The following is a 26,224-nucleotide window of genomic DNA, read 5'->3' as shown; positions in this document are numbered from 1 at the left end:
GAATCATATTAACAAACTCATCATGAGGTAGTGTAGTGGTTCTCAAACTTTTGTACTGGTGACCCCTTTCACACAGCAAGCCTATGAGTGCGATCCTCTTATACATTAAAAACACATTTTTATATTTAACACTATTATAAATGCTGGAAGCAAAGCAGGATTTGGGGATGGAGGCTGACAGCTCGCAATCCCCCATGTAATAACCTTGTGACCTCCTGAGGTGTCATGACCCCCAGTTTGAGGACTCCTGAGGTAATGGCTTGAGCCCACAATGACTTCAGAGAGACTCCACACAGGTACAAAGACCATCTGCACAGAGCTTGTCAGGATTGAGCACCTTCAGATGAATGAGCCTGAGGACTAGCCAGGCTGATTAATGAGCTCAGCTGGATTGCGGTCAGACCACCTGATTGGCTGAAGAGAGCCAGCAGGTCTGCTTTTAGCTCACCAGCAGGTCACTGGTTGCTCAATGCTAGGCCTGCTGCTGTGATTGCTCAGGATCCAGCCTTGCTCCAGCTTACATCCCCTTCCTTCGTCCTGACTCCATCTCTGATTCTGGCTCTGGTTCCTGGCTCCTGACTTTGACTCCAACCCTTGGCCCCCAGTTACAGTTCCTGCTCCCATAGTCCAGTTTTAGACAGGGAACCAGACGGCCAGCACCTGGACCCCTGAGAAATCTCTGCAGGATTAGAGCCATCCTGCGTATGGTGATTCCCTAACACGGTTCTATAACAACTATATTGTCCTGTCTACAGTTCAAATCATGCCAGATAACCACAATGGGCACTTACACAGTATCCTGAAAGTTCATATGACAAAAAGCACTTCACACTGTATAAATCGTGAAAGGAATTTGAAAGGTTTTAATAATTAAAATGGGCATTTTTATTAATAAAGTGTCCTTTCCCTTTCCCTAAGCATTTGGGGTTCAGCATCAACAAGTTAAAAATAAATAGCCAGTATGTAGTATTCCCTCACTTATACTGCATTTGTGTATAAAAGAACCACACATTTTTCTTCATGAAAAAAATGTACACATGAAAGTAGCAATCAGTATTGTCATCAGTCTGACATTTCATATCTTTATAATGATCTTGGGAACAACACATTCTGGCAAACGAACAACATATAAGGTTTGCAGACAAACATGAAGAGATATGGGAAAAGTAATCTGAATTTTAAAATACATATTTTATTATGGCACAAACATTTTAATATTAAATACATGTACAGTCTTTCTGTATTACAATCTGAGCTTTCAAGATAAAATAATCCATCCTGAAAACAGATTCAGTTTTGATTAATATAGAAATAATATTTCTTTTCCCTTCTACAACACCTTTCATCAGAGATTTTCAAAGTATTTTACAATAATTATGGAAATTCAGTCTCCCTCACACACCCCACCCGAGTGACATAACTTAGCACGCTTATTCCCATTTACAAATGGATAAACAAGAGGCACCAAGAGACAAAGTGTCCTAGCTAAGAGTATATGTGATGGGACCAATCCTGCATGCAAAACTCAGGCCATTTATGGGAGTTTTGCCTCAGTAAGGATGATATTATTATTATGCACTCATTTAAACTTGCCTATCACTGTCAGCTTTCAAATTGCCTTACAAGGAGTCTGAAATGTAGGAAAGTTTAAGGGGAAAAATATGGCAGCTCATAACGACAAAGTAGGCAAGAAGCAATACTTTGGAAGCTGGTCTCCAATCACTACAAAAACACCTGTAAATACCAATTTAAGGTCAGATCCTGCAGTCATTAATCGGGCAAATGTAGTGTAAAATTCCTATTGAGCAATTAAGGATTGCAGGTTCAGACCCTTAGCTGTTTAACTTTTATTACAATTCAGTAATGCTCCGTTTTTAGGGGAAGTGGATATAATCTGCAATGTAACTATGTCCATGGAATGCTGAACAAAATATAAAGACACCTTCTTCTTGGAGAAAACCAAGAAAGCAAAAAATAGCACCTTCCTTGGCGTTCATTTTGATTCCATGTCTTCATCCACAAACTCAACTAGTGGAGCATGTCTGCTGGCCTGAGAGCCTTCCTGGTAATTAACCTTCTTTATTATTCCTGCCTTTGGAGCCCTTATGGTATGCTGCATAAAAACAAGTGCATAGATAAATCATTAGAATATTTTAAAAATTTCTTTCTTGTTTTAACAACAACTCCATCTTAGTACAATCAACCATATAAATACTGAGCAGAGGTGAGATTAGATCAAATCAACATATGCCACTTCTTTTGATACATTTCATTCTTTTAAAATGTTATTTTTGTTCTTGAAAGAACCTCATTTTCAAGTTACTTTGGTCTTTCCTCTTCAATATTTAACTGGAGAAGAAAACAAAACACTATTTGGGGTTACATTTTGAAGCACTGCTATTTCCATCTTGTTTTGCTTCATTGTTCCTTTCTAAAAATAAATTAGATATCTGTTAAAAGAACTCAATTTTAGTCCAACAATGTTAACCATTTAACAGGTCAGTTCCTTTGAAAGGACTCTGCTGATGTATTTAATATATTTTCGTTTGGTGGATAGGAAATGTTTTTATTTAAGAGATCTTAGGCTATCTTAAGATGTGATTACCAACTGCTTACGCACCAAGTCCAAATTTGGTTCATATTATTATATCATGTTAATTTCCCATTGTATCTTTTGTTGCACTGATAGTTTCTAAATAGGATTAGTCTAATAATCCAAACAACAAATATTTTTTTATATCTTAGCAAGGATTCCTTTAAATTAACTTTTTATTTTTAAAAAAGAAAAGGAGTACTTGTGGCACCTTAGAGACTAACCAATTTATTTGAGCATAAGCTTTCGTGAGCTACAGCTCGCTTCATTGGATGCATTCAGTTTTTTCCATTGAATGCATCCAATGAAGTGAGCTGTAGCTCACAAAAGCTTATGCTCAAATAAATTTGTTAGTCACTAAGGTGCCACAAGTACTCCTTTTCTTTTTGCAAATACAGACTAACACGGCTGCTACTCTGAATCCTCTTTCTATTTTTGCAATTTACCTTTTTATTTTAAATAGGACCACAAAAATGTAGGTAAATTGTCAATGAAAGACACAGAGAGCCACATATGTAACACGGATACCAATGTTACAACCACCTAGAGATACACAATTACCAAAATAAGTTTTAATAATCTTAAATATGAATTAATTTTCTCAGTATGCAGGATTTTACACAATGTTATCAAAATTTATAAATTATTTCAAACACTAGCTTAAATCTGTTACATTATTTAGTTCAGCTCCCATACACTGCACTGTAAAAATAAATCCAAACCCAACCAGCTCAAACTACAGAAACTGGGATAGTGCTGGCAATTTTAGCCAATGCCAAGAAATGTAACAAAACATGATAGAACATCCCACATACTGCTACATTTCATGTTGACTCTTACAAAGAATCTTTAGTCTACTCTCTGTAAAGCTTTATGTAAACAATAATCAACAGGATTACACACAAGAAAACGCTGGGTATATATTTAGAGAGAGAATCACTGCTTGCTGAATTTCAGCATAAAGCAACTGTAGGTAATAATATCATGTGTTTAAATCACGGTGAGAGAAAAAGTAAAACATCCAGATTATGAAAGACGGTTTTGTATTGAAAATAATGGATGATTGATTTCTGAGGCATTTAAAGAGCTAACAAACTTTACAAAAATTACAGATAAAAATATTCTTTGATAATAATGTACCAGTAAACATAATTCTCTGAAATCCAGTCACATAATATATTAGTTTTTCAATATTTCAAGTGGTGTTGATGACGAAACAAGACTGAATTGTACAATATTCCAATAAACCAACCCTGGATTCATTTCAGGACCACTGGAGTTTGTTCGTTTTTCTTTTCAGTAATTAAACCCTTTTAATGTCACTCACCTCCATTTTCATAGCTATCATAATCATTAGTGGGTCTCCAGCTTGTACCTTGTCCCCTGCTTTCACAAATATCTACAAATTCAAAGCAAGCAAGGATTGAAAAATCATGTATGTCCATACAATCAAAATCACTTGGACAGGATTTCTACCTGGATATCTGGCTAGCAAAAGAGGTGAAAGTTTCCTTCAGAGAAAAGCTAAAGGAGAGCTGAATAATAAAGGCATCTTCTGGACTGATCCTTTTCAGTAGGCTTATCTGCCATGAGGGAATAGATCAGAGAGCCTCTAAGGTTTCAGCTGTAGGGACATGTGGCTAAAAAGCCATATTAAAAGGAAGAAATTTAATTAAAAATGGCAAGTTTAGCCAAATACTTAGAATTTTAAAAGCGTTCTTCCTGTGTTCGGTAGAAACAAGACTAGAAGTCTAGAAAACATCTGTACAGGTGAACGAACCGAGGAATTTTCCCCAACTGGAAGGAGTCAGGGCAGCCTCAGGACTGACATGCTTCCCCTACCGCAGAACCTATTAGAACCTGGCTATGTAGGAGATGTTCAAAAAGGTTTCCTTTTCCCTCCCCATCCCACATTTGTAACAATCACCTTTTCAATTGTCCCAGTCATAGGTGCTACAGCACCTCCTTGAGTTCCTGTTGCACTCGCTCCAGATAAGTATTTAGGTATTGGAAGCCCAATTTGTGCACTGCCTTTCTACAGAAAAGTAAATAAATCAAGATTGAGTTAATGTCATAACACATTACAATTGGTACAAACCTTGATTTATGTTTATAGTGATAGAAGTTAATAAATTTGTTACTAAGTAATTAAGTAGTTTGTTTATTCATGTGGATTTCACATGACATTTATCACAAAGTAATTTTAATTTCCTTTAATGACTTTTACTGGAAAAAACGGACCAGCTTTACCATGGAAGCTGGGACATTTCTTCTTCATAAGTACTACTGCTAATGCAATGCAGAGAATGCCAAGGTAAATTGTCATGTTAATCTGAATTTATTTTTCAAGGCTAAATTGGAGTTCTCCTCCTCCAGCTCCATCTTGATTACTTTTATTTTTCATTATTTATTTTAAAAATGAAGTATATTAAAATTATAAATTAATGATAATTAATTATAGTTATAAATCTAGCAAGGATCTGAAGACTGTGGGTTGCTATAAAAATTTGAAATAGTGACACATCTCACCCCCTAAATTTAAGATCACCTGTCTAAGTCCACAACACTCCATTTCAGACTCCTGCTTACCCCCCTCAGCTGGGACTTTAAATCTCAGATGATGAAAAAGAAACTTTACCAGTGAGAAGAGGCAAATAGTGTTGTCCAAAATGACCAGCTTAGATTTACAAACACTCCCGTTTACTGTACATCTCAGGTAAGTCGAATCTCCCTCATTAGAAATGTCTCCAGAAACATGGAAAGCTTTATCTTTTATCTGAAAAACAGTTGTTCCTGTTAAAAGATATTATAGGCACAGAGCCTAACTGTAATTTTGTAACCAATCAGTGGCACAATTACCTTAATGGGTTACAAGCAACATAGTTCAATTTGTGTCCGCAAAGGAGTTTTTCTCCCATTCTCGGTTTGTGCGGCTACACCTACTATGCTGCATAACTGGGTTTGTATCAGTGCATTGTGGAAAATGGGGGAAGCTATCTCCATTGGGTTTCAGCAGTGGAAAATGCCCAGTGCTTCAGTACTCAAGGCTAAGAAGAAAGAATGGCCAAACTGATTATACAGACAGGATAAGGCCGTTCTGTCTGTATTGTATGACCCAGTAAGCCTAAATGCTATGCTGTAGTCATAAAAAGGAGCATTTATAGTCATAGAAATTAAACGTTACAGTATTAGCAAATATCTAAACCCTGTTGCTGCTGATTGAATATAACACTGCATTCTCTTTTTAGAATAGTATTTCCAGGACAAAAATCATTGTTATAAATGGACATGATAGTAAACATTTGCATTCAAGTGTTAACATACATATTTAAATGTCCTGAGTCACACCAGTGTGATGTGGATAATATTCAGTTATATTCTACCATGTAGTTTTTTCCCTGTGTTTTGTTTTGATTTTTAAGGGTTTTCCTCACAGTAAGCACAGATTAATTTCTTCAGTAACTCTAGAGAACCTAAGCGCTCATGACCCTATTATCTCCCAGGTGACATAAAGGGACAAAGGCTTGCTTAACATATACATGGTTAATTTCTTGGGAAAAAAAGTTTCACAAGAAATTGCTAGAAAGAAATCCTAGTTTATGAAGAATGATTTGTACGCTGAATGAACTACCCTTGGGAAGGCATACAAGTTACTCTCCACAGTAAGTACCATTTGTCGTTGTCGTTCCCCCTTCTCCCGCCCACGCTGATGGGTGGCTCTGCCAAAGTTAGATAAGCAAGAAGACAAAAACGAAGGTTGCACTTGAAGGAGGAATACTGATAATGAAGGTTCTGAGGAGAACTTCTGGATTAGGGAAAGTTTCACAGACAAAACTTCCAAACAAATTTACGGAAGCACTGTAGAATCAGACTCTAAAATTGGATAATTTATGCCTAGAAGTCTTTGGTCATTAATGACAATCCAGCCAAGGTTGATAGTAACCCAAAGTAGTTACCATATGATGGCTGTTTGATATTCCACGTGAGTAAGATGATGGTCTGAGTCCAATTCCAAATGGACAGGTGTCCAGATTAAATAAACCTCCATTCCTATAGGAAATAACTAGCGCCGCTGCTGGGAATCGCAGCAGAAAGGTTAGAGATTGGTTCAGTCTCCACAGCCTGTTCAGTCTGGTGCCCCCCCTCTTCCTAAGTGATCGTTCCACAACAGGGTTGAGACAGCATAGGGAATCTTACAGTACTTCTAGCATGCTATCCCTGTTCTGTACATAGAGGATTTCACTTTTCAGAGATGCTAATCCTGTACTTTTCCAGTATGCTAAAGATGAAAAATTGTATACATGAAAATATTTATTGGTTAACAATAGTTTCTCTCAGTCTTGTTCTTATGTTAATTGCATTAAAATTAACTTCTTGAGCCAAGAGATCACACTTGTTCAAGGCCTAGATGTGCAGAGGTATTGGAAATGGACATAAAAATGAACATATACTGTTCTCATTCCATAGGTTTTACTTTCTTTAAATCCTTAACCTGGACTCAGCAATTTGCTGTTCTAATATTAGGTTATTAATTATTCAAGGAACTTGGCTTAGCTGCCTCCATTTGTATTAAAGATGATGCTAGAGAACAGAAACAGTCTGTAAGATGTTCCACGAGCCTTGAGAATCTATCATGTCTAACGAGAAAAAGAGAACACACGCTTGTTTCAGTGTTCGCTTGTGATAAAACCGTGTAAGAATGGCTTAAATTTTGCCTCAATTTACTGCCTTGATTTGTATGCCCCAAATCATGTCGTAGACCTGAGACCTGAACAACACTCCCCGTCCCCCCATGCCCCTCCATATTAAACCAGCCTTGGGTAAAACTCAGGGAGTTCACCACTAAAATTGAAAAAAAAAAACAAAAACACAATGTTCTGCTGCTGATAAAGCACTCCCACCTCAGGAATGTCCCTAACGAGAGTTATAACCATCAAGGATGCAAAGTAGACATACCCAGCACTGGAAATTAGGAAGGATACAGAAAGAGACTCAATAAACGGTAAAACAAGCTCTAACCAGTGCTTTTATGCTGTCTGCATAAACAGAGAAGGTCACAACTAAGTTACAATTTGGGCATGAAAGATACAAACGTAAAAAACTTGGGCAGCAAGGACGACACCTAGGTGCCAGTATGTAATTGGTTAAATATTTTGTTATTTAGGAGTGTGGGATAATGTGGTAGGATTAGTAAATTTGAAGAAGGTACCGACTTTTACCTATATAATGTATATAAAGAACAATGCTCTTTGGGAACCATTTCTGGACAGCAGTTCAACATCAAGCTGCTGGAACTCTGACCTCTGCACGACCTGGAACTGGGAACCCCCAGATGAATGGATCCTGACTGGCTATCGGGTGAAATTTGCCTGTATATTGGGAATGGTGACCATTAGTGATTTGCTTGATATACGTAATGTGTGTGTGTTGCTAATAAATAGGTATTTAGAGCACAACTGTGCAAGGCTCTTTCACTGGGAAAAGCGTCCACAGACCCGTAGAGCCCTGAGCCCTGTGGGCAGGGGCAGGTACTTAAATTGACCAGGTTTCTTCCTGAGCCCCATGGGTAAGGATAAGTACCTTACACCCTGAGCCCTTGGAAGGGAAAGGGTGGGGGTGCCTAAATTGACTAGGTCACGCCTTGAGCCCTCGGTAGAGTATAGGCGGTGTGCCCTAAAGTGAGCAGTAACAATTCTTAATTATGAGGGGTGGTGGTGAGGGAGGGGTGAAATGTTGGCATTTCAAAATACTCAACAATGAGAGAGTATTATCACGTGAATTCTTAAAATGTGTGGTCTTGAGATACAGAATCCACTAAATAACCCTTCTGTGCACCCTAAAATAAGGTTGACCGAGAGGCTACCCCACTATGATTATGAACTTGAAGACTATGTCATACAGCATATGCAAAAGGGCCAAATTAAGTTTGCACAAGCAACCTTAATAATGGCATTTCCTAACTTTTGAATGCTTTGCAACCTTAATAATGTTCTTTAACAGCACAGGAATGGTGAGACTCAGGAATCTTGGATTACATTCCAGACTCTAGAGATGATTTTGCTCTAGTGGGCACTGACTCTTCTGCCCCATTTTCTCTAATCTTTCCTTGTCCCACTTCCTTAACCCCAGCTCCTTGTCCTATTCTCCTTGCCAACCCTGTCCCAGTCTCCAGTTATCATGTTTCTCATCGCAGTCCCAGTCTCCTTCGCTGAACGTCCTTCTCTGGACTCCCTGTCCTACTCTCCTCTCCTCCAACCATTTTTGTCCAGCCATTCCTAGTTCCCCTCTGCCCCTCATCAAATCTGTCTCTCTCCTGCACCCTTCCAGTCTCACCCACTCATGTTCTCCACCCCCCACTGATTTGATTCCCAGGCCCAATCTCTCTGCCACTCTCCTCATCCAATCTCAGCGTCCACTCCCCAGATCTCTTTTTTGTCCCAATCTCTTTTTCCAGCCAGTCCCAGTTTCAAAGATCATAAAGCCAGAAAGGACCATAGTGGTTATCTCGTCTGACCTCCCTGAATTAATTGCTATTTGAACTAGAGCATATTTTTTAGAAAAACATCCAATCTTGATTTTAAAATTTCCAGTGATGGAGAATGCATCACAACCCTTGGTAACTTGTTCCAATGGTTAATTATCCTCACTGTTAAAAATTTGAGTCTTATTTCTCATCTGAATTTGCCTAGCTTCAAGTTCCAGCCATTGGATCTCGTTATATATTTGTGTGATAGACTGAAGAGCCCTGTGACTGTGATCAAATCCCCCTTAATCTTCTCTTTGATAAACTAAATAGAGTGAGCTTCTTGAGCCTTTTACTGAGGCACGTTTTCTAAACCTTTATTTATTCTCATGGCTTCTCTCCCACCATGTCCCAGCTTCCTGTCAAAACTGTCTCCGCTTCCCTCTATCTTCCTCCTTCCCACCCCACTGGTTCTCAGTCAAAGTTTCCTTGCTCAGCCAGTCCCAATCTCCCTCTCGGCCCCCCTCTGATTTAAGCATACACCTACAGGCTCCCAGTACGCACTCCCCATTTCCCTTCCTTGCTCCTAGTTTCAGTCTCCTTCCTCAGCCAGTCCCAGTTTCCCTCTCCCATCCCAACAGCCTCCAGTCCCAGTCTTCCCCGACCCCACAACACCAGGCTCCTTGTTCCCATTTTCTCTCCACCAGTTCAGCTCTTGCTCCCTGTGCATTCAAATGAGGCAGCTTCCTCCCGCACACTGCTTAGGCCCAGCAGAGGAGGTCACTGAAAGCACAGGACAGACAGGTTCCTTGCTTTCTATTCAGCTGCCTGGACCTGCCATTGCAGGGAAAATGCTACTCAGCCCTAGACAGAAACTTCAGGGAATTTAGTTGCGAAAACATAAGTAGTCTCTACTGAGCATGTGCTAACCAAAGGTTTTTCAAAGGTTTATAATTTGGCCAAATTTGTTTGGATTTTTGTTAGGATGGCAAAAGGTACATTCCTGACACAGGCCTCCCCTCCGCCACATATCAAGTCCCTGCTACAAATCATGGGGGAGTGAGAGTATTCAAAGATAAGACTGACAGACAACGTGTTTTTCCTTAGCCTCATCCTCAGAAATCACAATCATTTTGGCTGAAACTTAAAAAAAAAAAAATATAAGCATGAGGCAGACACCCGACATGGAAAATTTCAGACCAAATATATAAGTTTGGCACAGTTAAAAGCAACTGAAAAAAGGATCTTATAATGAAAAGTGTTGGGCAACATTAATAATAGGTGATGCAGCCAGCCTATATCTAATAAGAGACATACAGTAAATTAATTTTACTCATCATTATGATGAGATCAGTTACTAAAGAGTATGAGAAAACAGAACTTTACCTGCATGTTATATGAACCGTCATGATTGTAATCTATAGTTATGTCCACATCTGTTTAATAAAATATTTAAAAAAAACAACAAGATTTACTTGACTTAGAGAAAAATTAAACTTAAAAACAGAGTTCAGAGCATCTTTTTCAACATAAATATAAATTTCCAAATGAGAAGGCCAACCAAAACTGTTAGACTAGCTCAGCAAACCTTGTAGAAGGTTGTCCCGACATTTAGAGCAACATTTTCAAAGCTGGGTGCCTAACCCCACGTTCTTAAATCCATATTTAGATACCTGAATAAACCGACTAGCGTTTCAAAGGTGCTGACCATCCATAACCCAGTGAAGTCACTGGGAGTTGCAGGTGCTTAAGTCCTATGAAAATTCGATCCTTTACTGAGGTGTCTAAATATGGATTTAGAATCCTAAATTTAGGGACACTTTTAAAAAAATCTGGCCAGTGTCTCCAGGAATCTGAGTGTGGAATTAACCATTATCTTTAAAAATGCTGACTGGAGTATGTGATCTTTATGGGTTTCCCCTCCCCAATCAATCTTAAATAAACTTTTTTCCTACATCTGTTTGCTCTTCCCTCTTCCAAATCTTTACAACTTTGTGTGTGCGTGCATGTTGAAATAAGCAGGTTACCCACAGCTAGTCACTTACTGTTTTCACCATCTAGGAGAGTCAGTTTTCTGGTGTAGGATATATTTATTCTTCTGCCACTGCTGGATGCAAACGGTGAGAATTTATCTAGAAGGCCAAGTACACAAACAGTTGATGCTGCATTTACTGTATTACAAATAAAGCACATAACAACGCTTAGCACTTACATAGTGTTTTATATCTTCAAATCACTTTATTAACATTTATTATTAATTATGATGATGATGTGGTTATTGTTATTAAATATTTATGTTGCACCAAAAGGCCTGAAGCAGGCTGGGGCTCCATTGTCAGTTACTGTACAAATATATAGTAAATGACAGTCCCTGGTCCAATTAGCTTACAATCTGTAAGATAAGACATAATAAATGGATGAGGGACAGAAGTAGACTTGAGGGTAGGAGGTGGTGATTTAACAAAAAATGGTGGCATAGCACACACTAGGTGCATGTGCAATTCTTAGTCAATCATCAAACAGCAATCACAATTTGCTACCTGTCTAGCCATTATCAGCCATTTTAATCCTCTAATGTATAACTGTAAATATTCTTCTCTTCTTAGAGAGATGAAAACAGACTTCAGAAGTCACTTAAGTCAATGGAAGTCCTTCCATTGATTTCGGTGGGTGTTAGATAAGCTGTAAGTGACTTTAAAAATTCTAATGGTCACAATGGAAGAGCAAGGAATACAGTGCAGGAGTTCTTAGCTTCTAGTGCCATGCTCAATCCACTAAACCATTTTGCCTCTCCATATCCTGTCTGGGATCCAGTTAGTGTTTTAATCTGAAAATCCTAGGGTTGGGTGAAGAAACACTATTGCTGGACATTGAAAAGACTCTGAGCTAGCCCTCCTCAATGGAGAGAAATCTGCAGAAATTTTGAAGATGACAGGAACAAAGTGGAAACAACACACAAATGCAAATGGAGAGTTGTGTGTTTCTATCTGAAATACATTAGAACGTTCCCTTTTTACCTAGTGAAGAACACATGCATCACAATGGTGTTATATTTAACCTCTGTCACCTAAAGAAAGCTATCTCCTGCCCTTTCAGTGGATGGTAGTAACCAGATGTCAGGAGATTAAACAATGAAACAGTGCGGCAAAAAGCGAGTGCAAAATTAATGAAATGGACAAACGCTCCGATTTCTGTCTCATCCCCTCAAAGAAAAAATAAACTAAAGGAAAGGGAAAAAATGATCTTACCACCAGACTGAACTCTAAAAGCATCGGTTATCATTTTCTCTCTCAGTATGAGTCCCAGAGCAGCCTGACACAAAATTTCATTTGGGGTGGCCTGTTTGGCTGGAAACAGTTCATCATGGTATTGAGAAATGAAATTGGTGTGCACGTTTCCAGCCTCAAACTGTGGGTGTCCTGACAAGCTTAGTAAGAAATCAATATTGGTGCTTAGTCCTACGATCTGTCAAGAAAAAGAAAGACAAGGTGGGTGAGATAGTATCTTTTGTTGGACCAACTTCTGTTGGTGAAAGAGACAAGCTTTCGAGCTCCATGAAGCTTTTCTTCAGGTCTGTAGAGCTTGAAAGCCTGTCTCTTTCTCCAACAGAAGTTGGTCCATTTAAAGATATTACCTCACTCACCTTGTGTGTCTCATATCCTCGGACCAACAGAGCTACAACAACACTGTGCAAAAAAACAAAACAAAACAAAGCCCCTCCCCCCCCCACATTCCCAAATGAAAATGAAGAGCTGCTAGCGGACCTACAGCTGTCTGCTCCACTGATACCGAAAATGTCTTCTTAAAAAGTTTCAGAGTAACAGCCGTGTGAGTCTGTATTCGCAAAAAGAAAAGGAGTACTTGTGGCACCTTAGAGACTAACCAATTTATTTGAGCATGAGCTTTCGTGAGCTACAGCTCACTTCATCCGATGCAGTGAGCTGTAGCTCACGAAAGCTCATGCTCAAATAAATTGGTTCGTCTCTAAGGTGCCACAAGTCCTCCTTTTCTTAAAAAGTGACATCAGTGCAGTACAGCCCTGACAAGAGAAAGAGTAAACATTCCAACTGGTATATATCCCATTCTTTAAGAAACTATCACCTTGGAAGAACAAAGGTAGGATTTTCACTTTTGGCCTAATTCTTCCTTCACTGAAGTCAACAGGAGTTTAACCTCTCATGTTAATGGGAGCAGACCGAGGTCAGGGCTGAATGCTTTTGGAAACCCTACCTCAAGTGTTTAACAAGACATAGTCGACTTGAAATGCAGTCAATTAAAGAGTTAAAAATCTTTCAGGTGCTACACCTGCACCCGACTCCCACCATTTTTAAAATAATTATTAGATTCTCTCTCTTCTGTTGCTGTGCAAAAGACCCACACAAACAGAAGAAACTGATTAGTCAGGGGAAATTACTGAAGCTGATTTGTTACAATGTGCTGTCAAATGTATAGATTAGATGAACTTAGAAAACAAAACAAAAAACCAAACAAACTTAGAAAAATGTATTTCTCTGATCTCTGTCAGTTATAATAATCTTCTGTGTTACTTCTAACTATAGCAGACAAAACATTTTCAGATGCATGATTTTTAAGTTGATTGTGTCCCTTATCATTTTTATATCAGTCAATGTAAATAAACTACGCACTGCAACTGGCTTCACTTCAAGGCAAACCTTTTGCATTAGAAATGTTATCTGCATTCTTCACTCTGATTTGTTTTGCTATGTTAAATAAGAAATAGTAAAATTTTAAATACTGAACAATCCTTTATAATTTAAGGAGTTACTACTAGACAAGGGCCTGAACTAGATGACAATAGCCAAACTTTTTGAATTTTGAAAATGTGCAGACTGGAGTTTAAAACACTACAGTTTGGGCTCACTTCTTCAATGGACCCAAACTGGAACATCATAAGAGTGGCCATACTGGGTCAGACCAAAGGTCCATCTAGCCCAGTATCTTGTCTTCCAACAATGGCCAATGCCAGAGGCCCCAGAGGGAATGAACAGAACAGGTAATCATCAAGTGATCCATCCCCTGTCGCTCATTCCCAGCTTCTGGCAAACAGAGGCTAAGAACACCATCCCTGCCCATCCTGGCTGATAGCCATTGATGGATCTATCCTCCATGAATTTATCTAGTTCTTCTTTGAACCCTGTTATAGTCTTGGCCTTGACAACATCCTCTGGCAAGGGGCTCCACAGGTTGACTGTGCGTTGTGTGAAAAAATACTTCCTTTTGTTTATTTTAAACCTGCTGCCTATTAATTTCATTTGGTGACTCCTAATTCTTGTGTTATGAGGAGGAGGAAATAACACTTCCTTATTTGCTTTCTCCACACTAGTCATGATTTTATAGACCTCAATCATATCCCCCCTTAGTTGTCTCTTTTCCAAGCTGAAAAGTCCCAGTCTTATTAATCTCTCCTTATACCAGCCATTCCACACCCCTAATCATTTTTGTTGCCCTTTTCTGAACCTTTTCTGATTCCAATATATCTTTCTTGAGATGGGGCGACCACATCTGCATGCAGTATTCAAGATGTGGGTGTACTATGAATTTATATAGAGGCAATATGATATTTCTGTCTTATTATCTATGCCTTTAATGATGCCCAACATTCTGTTCACTTTTTTGACTGCCACTGCACATTGAATGGATGTTTTCAGAGAATTATCCACAATGACTCCAAGATCTCTTTCTTGAGTGGTAACAGCTAATTTAGATCCCATCATTTTATATGTATAGCTGGGATTAGATTTTCCAATATGCATCACTTTGCATTTATCAACATTGAATTTCATCTGCCATTTTGTTGCCCAGTCACTCAGTTTTGAGAGATCCTTCTGTAGCTTTTCACAGTCTGCCTGGGACTTAACTATCTTGAGTAGTTTTGTATCATCTGCAAATTTTGCCACCTCACTGTTTACCCCTTTTCCCAGATCATTTATGAATATGTTAAATACGACTGGTCCCATTACAGACCCCTGGCGGACACCATTATTTACCTCTCTCCATTCTGAAAACTAACCATTTATTCCTACCATTTGTTTCCTATCTTTTAACCAGTTACCAATCCACGAGAGGACCTTCCCCCTTATACCATGACTGTTTATTTTGCTTAAGAGCTTTTGGTGAGGGACCTTGCAAAAGGCTTTCTGAAAATTTAAGTATACTCTATGCACTGAATCCCCTTGTCCACATGCTTGTTGACCCCCCCAGAGAATTCTAGTATATTGTTCAGACATGCTTTCCCTTTACAAAAACCATGTTGACTCTTCCCCGACAAATTAGGTTTATCTCTGTGTCTGACAATTTTGTTCTTTACTATAGTTTCAACCAGTTGGCCTGGTACTGAAATCAAGCTTACCAGCCTGTAATTGCCAGGGTCACCTTTGTAGCCCTTTTTAAAAATTGGCATCACATTAGTTATCCTCCAATCATTTGGTACAGAAGCTGATTTAAATGATAGGTTACAGACTACAGTTAGTAGTCCTGCAGTTTTACATTTCAGTCCCTTCCGAACTCTTGGGTGAATACCATCTGGTCCTGGTGACTTCTTATTGTTTAATTTATCAATTTGTTCCAAAACCTCCTCTAATGACACCTCAGTCTGGGACAGTTCCTCAGATTTGTCATCTAAAAAGAATGGTTCAGGTTTGGGAATCTCCCTCTTATCCTCAGCCATGAAGAACGATGCAAAGAGGTCATTTAGTTTCTCTGCAATGGCATTATTGTCCTTGAGTGGACCTTTAGCATCTTGATTGTCCAGTGGCCCCACTGGTTGTTTAGCAGGCTTCCTGCTTCTGATGTACTTAAACATTTTTTTGCTATTACTTTTTGAGTCTTTGGCTAGCTGGTCTTCAAAATTCTTTTTTGACCTTCCTAAGTATATTTTTACATGTCATTTGCCAGAGTTTATGTTCCATTCTATTTTCCTCACTAGGATTTAACTTCTACTTTTTAAAGGGTGCCTTTTTGTCTCTCACTGCTTTTATTACTTTGTTGTTTAGTCATGGTGGCTCTTTTTTGGTTCTCCTACTATGTTTTTTAATTTGGGGTGTACATTTAAGCTGAGCATCTATTATGGTGTCTCTAAAAAGTTTCCATGCAGCTTCCAGGGATTTTACTTTTGATGCTGTACCTTTTCTGTTTAACTAACCTCCTCATTTTTGTGTAGTTCCCCTCTCTGAAATTAAATGCTAGAGTGTTGGGCCTCTGTGGTGTTTTCCCCACCACAGGGATGTTAAATTTAATTATATTATGGTCACTATTACCAAGCAGTCCAGCTATATTCACCTCTTGTACCTGATCCTGTGCTCCACTTCGGACTAAATCAAAAATTGCCTCTCTTCTTGTGGGTTCCAGGACTAGCTGTTCCAAGAAGCAGTCATTTAAGGTGTCGAGAAACTGTATCAACTGTATCTCCGTCCTGAGGTGACATGTACCCAGTCAATATGGGGATAGTTGAAATCCCCCATTATTGTTTGGTTCATTTAAGATTTTTACTTCATTTGATTCTATGCTTTATTTCACATATAGTGCCACACCCCCATCAGCATGACCTGTTCTGTCCTTCCAATATATTTTGTGCCCTGGTATTACTGTGTCCCATTGATTATCCTCATTCCACCAAGATTCGATCAGAACAAAGACACCACCAAATCTAAGGAAAGTTCAGATCCAAAACAGAACTTCACAGCTCAGGCCTGTCTTTGCTTACTACACTGATATAAATGGTGTAGCAAATTAGGAAAAATATAGCTATCAGTGTACAAAGTAATTAAGTAAAGAAATACATTGAAACAGAATTGGCTGTAGCTACGTTAAACCCTTTCAAAAACAGCCATTTTTGCTTCTGTAATAGCGTTTTGCTACTATAGTAATAGGAGCAGTGTAAACAGCTTATGTAGAGACTTGGAATCATACTGGGGTTCCTTATATTATTAATTGTATTTCTGTCACAGCCAGGATCCCATTGTGCTAGGCACTGAACAAACACAGAACAAAAGGATACTTACATTGTACTGATGAAGGCTGTACCGCAACTTTCTCAGTGCTGCTTGGCGATCCTCAGCCCAAACAACTAACTTCGCAATCATTGGATCATAATGCACAGAAACCTCATCACCTAAAGTATAAATATATAGGAAATAATTTCTAAGGACACTGACACACACCTTCACATAGATATGTCTGATGCTATGCTTTATATGGTGATACTATCACTATAGTAGCAACATCCACTGACAGATCCAGTGGCCAGTGCTCTGCAATGGCCATGTAGGAGACAAGTTTGATTTATGGACCAGTCTCTCAATTCCAAGGGCAGCCTGAGTTTGAAATGTTACAGAGGTGTCACTATTCAACATCAACCTTCTTTGCTGAATTAAGGTATAGTATTGACAAACTTTGAAAGAAATCCAATCTGCCTATCCCGTAAGGGTAATAACTGGAGTGGGAAGATGACGATGAGATATTTAGGGATCCAATTGAGATATGGTGGAATCCTCAGGGAGAGGAATTCTGTACTGTTTTATAATTATGACAATATCCTCTGGTCTCAAGCTAAGCACAAGGTTAAAAAAACGCAGCCAGAGAGAACTTGCTTGAGAGCACATTTGTAATGAGCTGTTCTTTTAAACAGACATTTTCAATTAATACTGTCTTCAAATTTTACCTTGTCTGACCCCGGTTTCTATCCTGGTAAAACTGTCAGGTGGTGGTGTAGACAAGTGGAGTAAAGGTCCAGCCCCTGGCATGAAGTTATTATTAGGATCTTCAGCATATATCCTGGCTTCAAATGCATGGCCACTGAGTTCAATTTCTTCCTGCATTAGGGGAATTTTCTCTCCTGCTGCAACCTGTAAGTAGTACAGTAATTTTCCATTCACCTGGGAGCAACCCGAACAGGTTGGATCAGACCATTAGCACATGGATGCAGATATCTTGTGTGTACAGACACACAAACTTTTGATTGTAGCGAATAACAGATGGAAACTAAATAAGATATAAAGTTATACATATACAATCTGCACAAAGGCAAGGTACTGTTCACAACCATACAATAAGAAAAACTGTCAACTTCATCGTAAGACAATAGGTCACAGAGCTACAAAAAACACCAAGTTAAGTGGTTTGGCTGTCCTGGCTCTTGAATAAACATGGCTGAGAAAGGATTGCAATACATTGATCATTTTTGCCTTGTTTCAGGCCTAGGTTTTTTCCATGGCCAATATATCTTACACTTTGATGTATCAGTTGTCCAACCAAGGAATACAATGGCTGCAATATCAAGTAAGAAGAGACTTTTACATTGCAACCAACTTATAAAACATTCATACACAAAACAATGTCGTTCACTAGCCATTTTCTGTATTTCCTATTTCAAATGTGTGTATTTGGATAACAATTTATTCCTGCAACTCAGCTGCTTGTTGATCCAGAGAGAACGTCATAATCCTATGTTTGTGATATCAGTCTACTGTCCAGGAATGAGAGCAATGCCACAAATTCTATATTGTTATCTGACAGCAGGATCAAAGAGAAGGAGAAGATGGGCTGGGGAAGAAGGAGGACCCTTCTTCTGAGCACAAATAACCTCACAACTGATGAGAAACAAGTGATGGGTGAATAGATTTATGTTTAATTCTGATAAATGTTGAAGTTATTGCTTCCTCTCTCCCCAGGAAGAAAGTCACAATTTAAAGGATTTTGAAAGACAATTATTTCCAAAGTTCTATAACTGTAAGATGATCTTACAACATTCCACAAAACTGAAGCACAACGAAAAATGCTTTTTCTTCCTCTTACTGCAATGGTTCAGTTAAAAAAAAGCTGAGCCTATAAAGCACTGAACAATAAAAGCCTGTTCATCTGGAAAACAAGATTTTATTAGGGAGAAGAAAATCCTTCTAAGTGGCTGGAAAAATTTGCTAGTTGCCACCATTGCTAGAATCTAGTCAATCGTTCCCTTCGTTCATATACTCTACTCTGTACACAAGAAACCTTAAGAAAAGGTTTCACAGGAGGCGTTTCTAATTACACATGATTTTTAAACTAATCGGTCAACGGGGACCATGTTATTCCCTCAAAAGAAATCAGGATAGAAAGCTAGAAAAGTAAGGGAAAATACACTAGTTTCAGGGTAAATCCAGGAAACATTTTAAGGGTAAAATGCCATGGCGAAATCTGTAGCAGGGTCATGGTAACCAGCCAGCAAGGACAACCACAATCAGACCCCTCTCCCCACACTGGTCTCAAAAGCACACACAATTTCCACCCACAAGGGGGAAGTAAAAGCCTGACGATCCAAGTTGTAGGTATTTACTCCCCCTAAGAGGAGAACAGAGATTTGCGCCCTACTCTGCCTCCCACTATTGAACTCTGTGGAGAGGACTTTTTACTGTGAGGAGGACTGTGTGGGGATTCTATTGAAAGCCTTTCCACAATGCTCCTTTATTAAATGGGGAGGGAGGGAGGGAAGGTGCTGTGGAGCAACAGGAATCATTCCCAACCATGGAAGTGAGAGATCAGAATCCTGCACACAATAATGGCGGGCATTACCGCACTAGACCACTAGATAGACACCATCCATCCCTGCTACCCTTACAATTAAAATTAGTTACCCCTTACCCTAAGCTGCCACTCCACCAAGTCAGTCCCTGTGATCATCTCAGTAACTGGGTGCTCCACTTGCAGCCTGGTGTTCATCTCCATAAAGTAGAAATTATGTTGCGAGTCCATAATAAATTCCACGGTTCCTGAAATATTTAATAAGCAGACATTTCACTGAGACAGGAAGGCTTTCTACTGGGTGTCCATCTAAAGACATTTATCAGAGTAACAGCCGTGTTAGTCTGTATTCGCAAAAAGAAAAGGAGTACTTGTGGCACCTTAGAGACTAACCAATTTATTTGAGCATGAGCTTTCGTGAGCTACAGCTCACTTCATCGGATGCATACCGTGGAAACTGCAGCAGACATTATATACACACAGAGATCATGAACCAATACCTCCTCCCACCCCACTGTCCTGCTGGTAATAGCTTATCTAAAGCGATCATCAAGTTGGGCCATTTCCAGCACAAATCCAGGTTTTCTCACCCTCCGCCCCCCCCACCAACTCACTCTCCTGCAAAGTGACAACTCTCTTCACAATGTGTATGATAATGTGTATGAAATGGCCCACCTTGATTATCATACACATTGTGAAGAGAGTTGTCACTTTGGATGGGCTATTACCAGCAGGAGAGTGAGTTGGGGGGGTGGGGTGGAGGGTGAGAAAACCTGGATTTGTGCTGGAAATGGCCCAACTTGATGATCACTTTAGATAAGCTATTACCAGCAGGACAGTGGGGTGGGAGGAGGTATTGTTTCATGATCTCTGTGTGTATATAATGTCTGCTGCAGTTTCCACGGTATGCATCCGATGAAGTGAGCTGTAGCTCATGAAAGCTTATGCTCAAATAAATTGGTTAGTCTCTAAGGTGCCACAAGTCCTCCTTTTCTTTTTAAAGACATTTAGTGATTTGCAGCTGGACAAAAATGTTTTGACAAAACTGGAGAGGTGTGTTAATGTCTGGGCATCAGGTCTGAAACATCTAAATTGCCTGAAACCACTGGATCAAATCTCAGCACACTTTTATTATCCCAAGACATTCTGTGCTGGTGCACTGTTCCTCTTCTCTCCAGAAGCAGCTGCATTTCAGTAGTGTTGTGTGTATGATATTTATAAAGTACTTCAGGACGAACTGTCCTATGCTAATTTAAAAGACTTCCCTTCCAAAGAATATCTTAAAAAGAATCAGAGGTGTTAATATTTTTCTAAACTGATTTTCATCTAGTAAATATACTAGAAAATACAGCTGTTTTCCATGGGATTATTTTTAGAGAAGGCCCAGAAGTTTGAACACTGACATTTTGTTGTTTGCAAGGTGAATGATAAAACACTTTGCCCATGTAATCTGATGTGCATTCATAATATTCACCTTCAAATATTAAACTATTTGGCTCACTTATTCACTTTCAGACTTCTTAGCTTTTCCTCTTCTGTAGTCCTATACCACTCTGGACAGGGGGCTCATACTAAGTTTTGCTATCTTGGAACTTATTTACTATGTGACAACTACATGAAAGTTAAAAAAAAATGCTACAAGTGTGTATCATGCTCCAGAACAAGAAAATGTCATTTGACTTGAGGCTCAAGGCTCTATTAACTTAAGAGGCAGGCACGAGGAGGAAGTTAAACCTGACGTACCTGCTCCCACGTAGTTCACAGCTTTAGCTGCTTTGACAGCAGCTTCTCCAAGTTTCCTTCTCACTTCAGGCTCAATTTCTGGCTGTGAATGTAATGATAAAAAGAGATTACACATTACTGAGAGCCTCACAGATATCATGCCTACTGTATGCGCATACTATGCCATCTTTAAAAAACTGCAGTAAAATCCTGAACCATATTGTATTTAAAATCTTTGCTTCCTGACCCAAGGAGCAATCAGCTTATGTCCTAAAACTTGAAGGTAGAAAATCTTTGATAAATTGACAGAAATAAATATAACATGCAAAATGTTGGACAATTATAGGTTAAGTGGGAGTTTTTCCCTTCTTCTGAAGCATCAAGTACCGGCCACTTCCCAAAGTAGGATACCAAGCTAGATGGCACAATGGTTTAATTCACTAGAGTAAAATCCTACGTTCTAACCTTTGGTTTTGTCTCTGGAGCTCAAAAACCAAATAAAATAAAATGCAAAAAGGTTCTGAGATTTATTTATTTAAGTAGCAGAATGGACACTGATGTAGAAAGCAGACAGATGTGTACAAAAAATTCAAAATCATATTACTTTATCAACTCCATTTAGGAACCCTCCACTTACCCCAGGAGCTTCTTCAATGATTTTCTGGTGTCTTCTCTGCACACTGCAATCTCTTTCAAACAAATAGACTGCATTGCCATGCTGGTCACCAAACACCTGGACTTCAACATGCCTGTTTCACAGTAACAAATGTTTCAATGCATTTTACTAAAGATCGCTAAGGTCTCAATTTTGCAATCCGTTTAACTGAGGCAGACACTTTGCACAGCACGCCATTGACTTCAGTAGGGTTCCATACAGCTATAAGGGCCTGCCCTCTTGGATCCAGTTGCAGATCAGCATGATTCTGTTAACTGATTCAGTGAAACATATTATACCTCCTAAAGCCACAAGTTCAAATGAGATTTTGAACTTTATGATCATTGTATTGAAACTTCATGAGTTTGAGAAAAAAATATTTAGAGTCCACTACTTCTGTATTAGTTTTTGGTCAGTCTAATCTCCTGGTACCTTCAGCTGAAAGTATTTATATGTACCTACCTACTACATGTTCAACAAGGTGTATGCCAAGAATACTACTGCTTTGCAATCTATAACACCTTGTATCTGTATATGTCAAAAGAGCTTTATGAAAGTTAATGAGCTCAGTTTACAGCATAAATGGAAATGAAGTATTATCATCCCCATTGTACAGACTGAGGCGAGAGATTAAGTGACTTGTCTGAGTACATAAAGGACATCTGAGGTAGATTATGGTTCTCTTTCTGACTCCTATTTCTGTGCCTTAAGCACTACTACACATTGTTTCCTTTAGACCTAAAAGAATGGTAACGTCAGAAGGCTGATGTACCAACTAGGCATGTCATTGCCATAACATATACAGTATATGATATCTAGGTCTCTCTCCACAACACCACCATTAGGATGCTGCAAATATGCCACCAAGACAGCCAGATTTGTTATAAATTATCATTCAAAGTCACTGTCATCCACTTCACACTTTGTAAAATTAATAATTCTGCCCTATTTTTATGCAAGTGCAGAAAGTGTGCAATACTGTATAAGACACAAATTATCCCATTTTGCATAAAAACGTTGTACTGTTTTTTAAAAATATTTTTAGTATTAAAAATATAATCCACTTCTCTCACCTTGGATTGTCTACAAATTTTTCTATCAGCACGGCATCATCATTGAAAGACTTCTTTGCTTCTCTCCTGGCTGATTCTAGTTGGTCCAGGAACTCCTTTTCTGACTGAGCAATTCTCATACCCTAAGATACAACATAAGGTTGTCTAAATATCTACTAAAGAACAAGTAAATCACAGTTAAAAAAAATCTCCACCAGTGGGAAATCTGGCGAATGATTAAAAACAAAATTAAAATATGTGTTTACCAATAAACGAATTCTATTCCTTCTTATGAATCAATAGAATTATTTACTAACTTCCAAACAGTTAATCTTTGCAAATCCCACAGAAAATAAAAGTGTCACTAAAGCTATAACTGAAAGATAATGTTGTTGCCCTGGTGTAAAGTACAGAACTCAATTTGACTTTTGGATCTCATGCTGAGATTTCATAGCTGACAGAGAGAAAACACTATTTTTCTTAACAAAATATGTACATTTGTTATGGAAATCATTGAGAGAAACCTGGAGCTCCACCATGAAACTTTTATGCAGGTTCTTTTCGCGTTGCATCAGGGAGGTCATCAGGTAATAAATAATAGCTACACACTGAAGGTATCCAGGTAGTTCTAAGAATCTATGCAACATTCACAAACTTAAAACCACCATTAAAAAAAATAATTACAACAGAGGCTGTCATTAAACAATGACTGACTCTCATACAACTTCACCTGTACAACCCAATCGGCCAAATGTTTTGCTAGTGTATATTGCTGGAGCTCCATTTAAGTCAATGGAGCTCTACCAGTTTATACAAGCAATTTGGCCCGATTGACTGAATAAAAGGAAAGCGCAATGAAAGAATTCACAATGCTGCGCTGGACATTATTTTATTAACTTCAAATTAAAATAACTTGCTTCCAGTTACCTTACTGATAAGATTCCTTTTATCGAATTCAGTTACACAAAACAGAAGGTAGGCTGTAGTAGTGGTGGTACGTGTATTAGTAGCATAACTTCAGTCAGGTAACACGAGTTTGCATGAGTTTTCCTTACCTTTCCTCCACCTCCACGAACTGCTTTAATCATTACTGGATACCCAATTCTCCGGGCATGTTCCTTTAGACATTCATCAGACTGATCTTCACCATGATAACCTTCAATGACAGGAACCCCAGCAGCAGACATTATAGCCTTGGAGGTGCTTCAAAAAAATATTTTTTTTATATTTAAAATGGCAATGATAATAGCTGTTTCTTACAAGAGGCCTCTGATCTGTAAACACTGCACGCATGCTTAACTTTATGCACGTGACTACTTCCATTTACCGCAGTGGGACTACTCAGATGAATAAAGTTATGCTGGTGCATAAATGTCTTTCGGATAGGGACCCTAATTTGGTGTAGTTCAGCATGCACATAATTTTTTTTTATTCTTAGGAGCATAAGAGGAACAGGAATAGAAAATATTCACATAACACTAATTAAATCACACAGTACATTAATACACATTGTAAAATGAACCTCTATGCAGGTACCAAATTAATTCAGATAATGTGTTTTATACTTGATTAATAATGTTGATTTATTTGTCAAAGGGTTAGTGATTAAGCAGCCCTTAATTTCCATCATTCTATTTATATCTCATGCTCTGGCAAATTTTCCTTTGGCCCAAGAATGTGGCATAGGCTTCTCTTCCCATCAACACCATTCAAGAACAGCTACAAGTCACTGCAGAATCACAAGATGCTTCCTTCCACCACCATTGAGAGACTATGAGTAGAGCTCCCACAGTGCTTCCAACCCTTTTTGACCCAAAGTGTAAAGATCTGGGTATTGAACCTAGGTCCTTCTGTAGGAATATGCAAAGCACTAATCCTAGAGGATCCTAGACCAGCCTATGCATGTAATTATTAAAATCTTACTAACTGAAGAATCTTGATTGTTCCTATATTTATATTCATCCCAGAACTATGAAAAGTTTGAAGCATGGTACAATAGGTTATATAGAAAAATCAACAAAAACGTAAGGAGCAAAACAGCTAAGTAAAAAATCTTCATTAATAATGAAGACAAATTCACTAAACTGTAAGTTACACATTGAAATGAGTAAAAAATCAGAAACAGATACCTCTTAATACCCATATCTCTGATAGCAGATGAAGGAGGGCCTATGAAGATGATTCCCTCTTGTTTGCACAGCTCGGCAAACTCTGTGTTTTCTGAGAGGAAACCATACCCTGGATGAATAGCCTAAAACAGAAAGAAGGTTACCCGCCTACTTTACACCATGTAACCCATATCACCCTAAAACTACAGGTTTATATAGAAGGCTTTGTGGGGGGAGGGAGGGAAACATGGGATGGAACATACGATGGATAAAAAACATCAGTAACCAGGAATACAATTAAGAAAAACTAAAGGGTGGGTAGGTAGGTCGGTCGAGCAATTAAGTAATGGGTGATCAGTAATAATAACAAGACTAGCAATTAATGGTTAATTTGAAGGAAACTTTTTATGTTGCTTCGTTCCTCTGTGGCTTTGTGCATGCTGTCTATTTAGCACTTGATCCTGCAAACAGTTACATCCATGAGTATAGTTAGGCCAGGCAGAATTTGATTTTTTTAAAATTATTTTAATGGATAATATCAATGTTTATTTTTAAGCATGTTTTTCTGTTTTATCAATTTAAATGTTCACAGTTGCAAGAAATTATAGAGGGGTGTCATGCAATAGGGTGAGTCATACCACTTTTTAATGATCGTAGACGTTGATTTCAAAAAGTTGAAATTTATAACCATTAAAACAAATTGTCAACATGACATCAAAATAAATAAATATCAGTAAATAACAGTAAATATCCTTAAATCAAATTCTAATAGGTTCTCAAGCAGCATTTTTCTTACTTTGCCTATCTATAAATTTCAATTATTATTGACGGAAAAAATTTTTTTTTTGTCAGTTTTTATGTGTTTGGTGAAATTGATGTTTACTGACATTTACCAATAAAAATCTGATCCCTCCAAGCCTAAGTATAGTTAGTCATATGCAGAGTCCCCCTGATGTCAGTGGAACTCTACTCAGAAGTAAATATATCTGCAGGAATAATTAAATTGTGGGACCAAACCTTTAGACTATAATTTCAGCAATCTGGAACAGGGAGTGGTTTTATTACTTGGGCCCAATCCTGCAAATATTTCCATAGGAGAGTAATATTACTTATGTA

At 38.5% G+C, this 26,224-nt stretch overlaps 1 protein-coding gene across 3 annotated transcripts in view; it reads right to left on the bottom strand.

Moving 5' to 3' along the window:
• Window positions 1-1,170: 1,170 nt before the first annotated feature.
• Window positions 1,171-26,224, bottom strand: part of MCCC1 (methylcrotonyl-CoA carboxylase subunit 1) — a 35,463-nt gene continuing 10,409 nt past the window's right edge. For all 3 annotated transcript variants that reach the window (XM_084639861.1, XM_084639862.1, XM_084639863.1), the window contains 15 exons: window positions 25,130-25,251; window positions 24,056-24,203; window positions 23,022-23,143; window positions 21,931-22,042; window positions 21,315-21,396; window positions 19,692-19,819; window positions 17,737-17,920; window positions 17,078-17,187; window positions 12,305-12,521; window positions 11,102-11,188; window positions 10,443-10,492; window positions 5,232-5,369; window positions 4,521-4,628; window positions 3,921-3,992; window positions 1,171-2,113 (listed from right to left, as the gene is read on the bottom strand). In XM_084639861.1, coding sequence (XP_084495987.1) covers window positions 1,994-2,113; window positions 3,921-3,992; window positions 4,521-4,628; window positions 5,232-5,369; window positions 10,443-10,492; window positions 11,102-11,188; window positions 12,305-12,521; window positions 17,078-17,187; window positions 17,737-17,920; window positions 19,692-19,819; window positions 21,315-21,396; window positions 21,931-22,042; window positions 23,022-23,143; window positions 24,056-24,203; window positions 25,130-25,251 — 1,800 coding nt within the window. In that variant the 3' untranslated portion in view covers window positions 1,171-1,993. The remainder of the gene's footprint in view (window positions 2,114-3,920; window positions 3,993-4,520; window positions 4,629-5,231; window positions 5,370-10,442; window positions 10,493-11,101; window positions 11,189-12,304; window positions 12,522-17,077; window positions 17,188-17,736; window positions 17,921-19,691; window positions 19,820-21,314; window positions 21,397-21,930; window positions 22,043-23,021; window positions 23,144-24,055; window positions 24,204-25,129; window positions 25,252-26,224) is intronic.

Source organism: Lepidochelys olivacea (genome assembly GCF_965140295.1).
Source record: "Lepidochelys olivacea isolate rLepOli2 genome assembly, chromosome: 9".
Lineage (NCBI taxonomy): Eukaryota > Metazoa > Chordata > Testudines > Cheloniidae > Lepidochelys > Lepidochelys olivacea.
This window is presented reverse-complemented; position numbering and strand designations above follow the sequence as displayed.